Genomic DNA, 7,704 nt, shown 5'->3' with positions numbered 1-7,704 from the left:
TAATATGAATCTAACTTTGTACATCAAACCTTACGTCGTTGCTCCGAATGTGATGGATGCCTTGAAGGTGTCATTATTCATGTGTTGCCTACCTATTATAACCATATCCATTCCTCTTTGTTATCCCTTTCCTGGAGAGTGCTTCTTGAGGAAAATCTTATCCAAGAACATATTAACAGCTGGCCTACTTAAGATGAGCTAAAACTCGTTTACATCTCCTATACGAAGGACCGTCTCCTGTCCTTCCGGGCTTTCTTATGTGTTCTAGCAAGTCCTTTGACCAGTCATTTCTGCAACTAGATTCCACACCCATTTCTGGGTATTTCCATACTCTTTAAGTGTTCACAGACTAGACTCCATTTAGCTAGTATTGTACGCCATTTCCGAGAATATAAGTATCTTTTCTTTCTAGGCTTCCAATATAAGTATCACATTCAAAACTTTGTAACTCAACCAAAGAAGAATCGAAGACCATCAAAGAAGAGTAAGTGATATGTGGCAAAACCAAAGCTATTTTATAAAATATTGTTCAAATATAAGTTCTAATAAACAGTTTCTGCAGCAAGGGAAATCATCATTGTAAACCAATACCAGAAAGCTTCGGCTTGGGTTTACTCTTACCCAACAATTTCATTTGGTTTGCTTCTTCCTCTTCTAGCTTTTTTCTCCAAGCAGTCTCCTCTTTTTGTCTTTGAATGAGCTCCAACTCACGGTACCGTTCCTCCTCTTTCCGCTGCAGCTCTAAAGCCTCCCTTCTTTGAGCCTCTTCCACTCTCCTCCTATTCTCTTCTAGCATCTTATCCAGCTCTTCTCTCTCTTTTCGGGCCTGTTCCTGTGACATTTTGTGATCATATCAGAATACTTATTTGAATATAATGATAGAAAAGAGGAGAAAAATGACAATACGTTTACAACATATAACCACAGGAGTATACTATGCTAACAAAGGGTAAACCCAAGCACTTGGTTATACCAAACCCAAGTACTAATCAATCAGCAGAATATGAAACCCACGTTAGGATAAGGAGAGTGTTAGAATATAAATTAAAGTCCCCCTAGGTCCCCTCAACTAGCAATTCTTATCTTATGGATTTCTTTTTTTTTTTATGAATAATGTCATATCATAAAAATGTGCAAAGGGGGCGCAACCCTAGTACACAGGAAGTGTACAAGATAACCCCTAAGATGAAGAAAAAGAAGAAGAAAAGGTCAAAAAATCAGCAATAGTAGAACCAAATAAGCTATGATGTGCCGATATCCAAATATGTAACATGTTGGTTGAGGTCCAAATCATCTGTCTAAACTAGTTCTTGCGTGTAGGACAACTCAAGTGCTCGAGGTTTGTTCGGGCTTTAGCACACTATAATCTTGTGGTTAGTTGTACAAACGGAATTCCTCTTTGTTTTAAAAAAGATAAGAGAATTTAATAAACTCTAGTTTACTGAAATGCATACAACAGGAGACATTTAGCCATGGAAATATGTTTTGGGATACATTAGAGGCAGGATGAATAGATACAATAGACTGTGTTATTGATCTAGTTTACTTATATTGCCTTGTTAAGTTTTTCTTTTCTTTTCTCTTCTCAATCACTAACAATACCCAGCCTCACCAAAACCAAGAAATCACTTCCGCATAGGCGGACAGGAATGTTGCCTCAGATTTCCTGGATTTCCAGTAAATGTCACTGATTATGATGTAATTTATGTATCCCAAGTGACGGTCCCTGCCTTATATTGCCTTAAAACCCACAGCAAAAGTTCCAAAATCAAATTTACACAGCATGCCACATATGTTTACAAGAATGGGACTAATTGCAGGTAGTCTCATGCAGTTTTCAGTTAGATGATTGTCAATGCCAACAATTATTGTGATTGAATGATTTTTCTTCATTTTATAAAACTATTTGAACATTCCTTTTAAGAAAAAAATTATGATACAAGTTAAATAATAAAATTATAGCCTAAGACACAAAAATCATATCATCCTACCAAATTTAAACATGTTTAAGGGGGGCTAACACATTCAAGAACTTAGGCAGCTTATTACTTTAAATATGATGCTAAAAGACATCTAGATACTAAACTAAATAATTTTCATCTCCAAAACCAATGATTATGATACATTATGAGCTTGTTTGCAATTGCATTTTGCAATTGCATTAAGGAATTTAAAAAGTGCTTTTAGTACATAAAAAGCTGTGCCAAACAAAATTGGGTTCGTTTGGTAACAAACTTAAAAAGCACTTTTTTTTTTTTTGCTCTAAAAAAAGCCCAAACGGGGTTTTTTCTAAATAGCTCTTTCAAGCTTTTTCTATAGACAAAAACTCTATTTCCTAACGCAATCTTGAACAGCCTTTAAGTGGGAAATTGACACTCTACCAAACATTGCAATAATCAGCTATATCTTACTCCATATTGTGCTTATTTAGCCACCCAGAGGTGTTTAAGATGCTTACTTCTTTCTGTCTTGCTTCAACCAGAGCAGCTTCCTTTTCTTTGTCAAGTTGAGTTGCAACATCATCAAACAATTTCTTTCGACCTTCCTCTATTCGCCTCTCTATTTCTAACCTGACTTCCTCAGAATTCAACCTCTCGTCAACATTTTTCCGAATAGCTTCCTCCAGCCTTCTTCCAGTCGCTTCTTCTAATAGTTTTAGTTCTTCCTCTTGTTGACGCCTACAAGCATATGCAAAAGTGAAGCTTAGAATGAGCATTGAGAAAACAAAACAAAACAAAAAAAAAAAAAAAGAAAGAAAGAAAACAAAACACAGGAAAAACAAAGGAAAGCCGAATATACTATGTAAAGCCAGAGTAGCAAATTAAACCATAAAGTAAAGTTGCAAGCTTTATTTTTACACTGTACTATGGGTTATTATTATTATTATTAGTAATTCAAACTTATTAGAAGTAAGACAGCCAACATCAATCTTATTATGCAAGTACACATAGAATATACAAGAGAGACCCAACTCGGTAGAAAAACACAACTCCATAAATTCTAAAAATTAAAAGAGCGAGAACCATTGTATTGTAGGCAGCCATCCAAACATAGAGAGACTTGAACATGATAGCCTTTAACCCTATTCTCTCACAATCTTCGAAATTTTGAACATTGCGTCCTTTCCAAATACACCATATTAAGCACAAGGGAACCATCCTCCAAACTTCTATATTGTTGTGGTTTGTTAAGCATCTTATCCGTAAACATCGTAAATACAAGCTTTTGCACTAAGACATACCTCTCAAACATGTTTCCGAGCCATGAAAAAAGAGGTTTCAAGTGGAGCAGAACATAAAAGAGGCAAAGATTTTCATCAAATGCAACAAGTTGAACTATACAGTAGCTTCCGTAAAGCCAGTAGAAAAGAATATAAAAAGTAACCATTCAAGACTGATCATGGATCTCATGCATGAAAACAATTGGGTCTCTTGAAAACAAAAAATTGTGATACTCAATTCTGAAGATGAGCAAGAGGGCACAAGATTCTATAGCGCGCCACTTTTTTATAAATCACGTAAAACAAAATACTCTAATGGATCCTCAGTATATTACAGCCAAGAAGATCCAAATAAGAGAACAATTCAAATCAAAGGTGTTTGACTTAATTCATAGCCATAAATGGTCTTAAAAGATTAACTAAGGCTCCTTTTGCTACAGATCTTCATTTTCCTGGGTTGGGAACCATTGAAAGCCACCGATGAACACTATAATGGATCCTCAGTATATTACAGCCAAGAAGATCCAAATAAGAGAACAATTCAAATGAAAGATGTTTGAATTAATTCATAGCCATAACTGGTCTTAAAAGATTAACTAAGGCTCCTTTTGCTACAGATCTTCCACATTTTCTTGGGTTGGGCACCATTGAAAGCCACCGATGAACATATAATATTTTTCCGGTAAAAGCAAAACCAATGCTGCTCTCAAGGCAAGCCAATATTCAGTATGAGCATACTAGGATCACCCTGAGATTTGGTTGAGACCAGACAAGCATAGAATTTTTTTTATTTTTTCTTTTATAAGTAATGCATATCATAAATAGCACAGACAGGCACAACCTTAATACACAGAATGTATACAAGAAATAATTCTCATTAATGATTAAAAGACAAGCAGAAATCCACAAATTCAGAAAAGTTTGAAAAATTATACGCCTCTATCCATATATAAAGCGATTTGACTAAGATGAACTTGAACTCTTCCACCAACGTCTCACTATCTTCAAAAAATCTTGCATTCCACTCTCTGCATATGCTCCACATTACGCACAAAAGGGATATCCTCCAAGCGGCTAAAACTGAACAACTTCCCAACTAATCTCGCCAACAATCTAACAACTCTACCATCCTTCTAGACATGACCCATTATACACCGAAAGGGCTAAAAATCGCACTCCATAATTCACTTGCCATTGCAGAATGGAGAAGAAGATGATCCATGGATTCTCCACTTCTCTTACACATGCAATTCCACCACAATTACTCCTCTTCCTCAGGTTTTAAGAACAAAATCTTACCAAGAGCCGCCGTCCATACAAAAAAACTCACTCATAATGGAACATTGCCTTTCCAAATACTCTTCCAAATAAAAGATATACCCCCCAAGCTAGATAACTCATGAAAAAACAACCTCACTTCAAACATCCTCCTCTTTGAAGAGATCCACCAAATACGATCCTCACCACCTTGTCTCAATCAGAGAGAACACAACAAATCAAAAAACCTAATCACGAAATCTACCTCCCAATCCTATACAAATCTTATAAAAGATACATTCCACTGAATATTACCATTGAAAAACTGCAATTTATCCATAACCCATGCCTCCTTACAATGAGCAATACTAGACAACTTTGGCAAAGATTCCTTAAATGGTTGATCCCCCCACCATAAATCATGCCAAAACTAAACCTTAGATCCATCTCCCACTTTATATCTAAAATATCTCAAAAAAACTCTTCACTCCCTCCTGATATGTTTTCCACACTCCAACTCCAAAGGGTCCCTCTACCCCCATAGAACACCAACCTCCACTCATACTATATCATATTTTGCTTCCACCAACAAGCATAGAATTTATTAAGTGAGTTTTCCTGTACGTGGAGGATTCAATCTACCAAGTTGAATCTACTAAGAGTCTCAAGCACTACACCCATTTTGCCGCTTGGGATTATGCAATTACTTAAAAATGCCCCACATGAAGAATGCACCAAAACCAAACAGATCACAACTTGGACAGGTTTAGTTTAGTTCAGTGCTGCCTGATTTGCTCTGTGGATGGCAAAAGAATCAACCAAGGGAATTGGCTTACTTAGGGATGAAAATCAAGGCTCATCTCCAACACACTGGATGCTTTGAAGCACATCTATACAGTCCGCAACAGAAATGAACAGCTTAGATGGCTGCAAGGAACATTGAGAGGGGGTGCTTGATTACTTCAAAGAAATGATAACAATTAACTTAAGAGGAAGAGAGAAGATGATACTGGAAGGTTAGAAGGAAAACAAAAAGAGCTAAAGTTCTTTCACAGAAAACAAGAGTACTCAAAACAGCAAAAGACCCTAATCTTGTACGAATATATCCTAGGACCACAAATTTACTAAACTCAACTCAATTAAACCTCACCTAAGCCGATAAATAAACTCACATAAAAGAACTTGTAAAACTAGATATAAACCTATAAGCCAAGCTTTACATTAATTTCAGAATAGTCATAAACAAAATTCTAACAAATTTAATACATAAAATGACCGATAAATGAAACTTTTCAAATCATCCACTTCTTCAATTGCTTGCTAAGATTTCTAGTTTATGTAATGTTGACGCTCATATTTTTGTTAATCTTACAGTAAGTAGTGCCACAGAGAAACAGAATTTAAGTTCATGATAGAGAGATGTACCAAAGAATGATAGTATAGTGTGAAGGCTCAGGGTAAAAAAAAAGGTATAATGTGAAGATGTGTGAGAGTCAACACATATTTACCTCTTCTTTTCTTCCTCCTCTCTTTTCAGTTTCTCAGTGGCACTTTTGCGTTCAGCAGAAGCAATACTTGGACTCCGAGACTTGGGTAAAGGAGACAAAGAAGTACTCCTACTTCTTTGTCTTCTGTGTCGCCTAGGTGCTGGAGACTGATGCCGGTGCCTGTAGGATGGTGAGCGGCTTCTATGGCGACGTGAGGAACTAGAATGACTTCTTCGCCTGCGCCACAGAATACAACTCTATCATATAACACCTCACCCACCAACCCGAGCTAAAACATCCCAGACATTGAAAACAAACATCCTATAAGAAGAACCCAAAAGGAGAAAAAAAAAATACAGAGAACCCATATCTAAAGGTTGAAACTTCAACCATAAGAAGTGAAATATAGCACCATTAAACAACCAAAAGGCTCAATCAACACCAGCCACTAGAAGTATTTCCAGTGACATAAGAAAAGTAAAGAAAATTTTTTAGAAAAAAAAAAAAAAAACATATATGCCAACATTTTCCTTCTAACATGTTTCTAGGTGTTATATTCTTAGAATTGGTAATGAACTACTTCTAAATTAGCGTGCAAATGACAATTTTTCCTGTAACAAGAAGAAGACGAAGAAGAAGGCAGTGAGATTGTAAAGTGAGTTGAAAAATAACTACAAATCTATCTCTAAGAGACATGTTTTGAGGTACCATTGCGCATAACAGAATGAAGAGCAGTGTGTGAATGTCCCTGGTACTGTCGATTAAATACAAGGCCAAAACAATTAGATATAAATTTGAACGAGATAGTACCTGGAGTGGGAATTGGAATAGGGAGAGCGACTTCGGCTTCGATCCCTTCGGCTCCTTCGGTTGTGGCGGTGGTGAGGCACCGGGGACGCCGGTGAGTATCTCCTTCGGTAAGACGGCGAGCGCGACAGACTTCGAGGCATCTTGCCGTTTTCAATGTTTCAAAGCCTCATCGTCCACACGAAAGGAACTTCGATACCAAAACCCCTTTGCATTTTATTTTCTTCATTCTAGAATTAATATGGTGAGTAATGATACAATGCACGCCAGGCACAAAATTTTTTTTTTATTATTATTTTATTATTTTTTTTAAAAAAAAATAAAAAAAAAAAATTTTGCATTGGCGCCACGCACGCCGCGTGCATTGTATCATTACTCTTAATATGGTGTACTAGAAGAGTAGGATTAACAATTTTTAACGCTAACTTATAAAGTCCATACAAAATTATAAGCTCCTTTGGCCAAAATGAATTTGGGTCATAACCAGGCTTGACTCGTTTATAAAATTATATATTTGTTTCTATACAATAAATATATGTTGAATCGGACCAAACGGGTCATATTCAAATTGAAACTGATCAAATGAGTCATATTGGGTTAGGTCAATTGGTATAAAAATGTCATGTTTGGGTCTATATGGGTCAAACAGGTCAACCGTTTATTAAGCGAGTCACGTCAAGTCACCCGCAGGTCGTGTTCGAGTTTAAGGATCTGACCTATTTAGCTAACGGTTCATGTTTGGATTTATCCTTCTTGGGTTGACAGGTGATGCAGGTCGACTCTGTAACGTCTCACATTGCCTGAGCATGGAAAAGATTATGTGTTTATATGGAATATACTCTCTCTAAATGGTATGAGGCCTTTTGGGGGTAAACCCAATAATAAAACCGTACGGGCTTGGCCCAAAGCGAACAATATCATACCACTTGGAAC

General features: G+C 36.6%; 1 protein-coding gene across 1 annotated transcript; it reads right to left on the bottom strand.

Annotated features, from left to right (window-relative positions):
* Positions 1 to 494: 494 nt before the first annotated feature.
* On the bottom strand, positions 495 to 6,998 carry LOC132166035 (uncharacterized protein At1g10890-like). Its single transcript, XM_059576776.1, has 4 exons — positions 6,775 to 6,998; positions 5,986 to 6,201; positions 2,459 to 2,678; positions 495 to 832 (listed from the first exon to the last, which is right to left on the bottom strand). The coding sequence occupies exons 1-4, from the start codon at positions 6,912 to 6,914 to the stop codon at positions 575 to 577; spliced, it is 834 nt and encodes a 277-aa protein (XP_059432759.1). The 5' UTR covers positions 6,915 to 6,998; the 3' UTR covers positions 495 to 574.
* Between the last annotated feature and the right edge of the window lie 706 nt (positions 6,999 to 7,704).

The sequence above is a fragment of the Corylus avellana genome, chromosome ca11 (assembly GCF_901000735.1).
Source record: "Corylus avellana chromosome ca11, CavTom2PMs-1.0".
Taxonomy (NCBI): Eukaryota; Viridiplantae; Streptophyta; class Magnoliopsida; order Fagales; family Betulaceae; genus Corylus; species Corylus avellana.
This window is presented reverse-complemented; position numbering and strand designations above follow the sequence as displayed.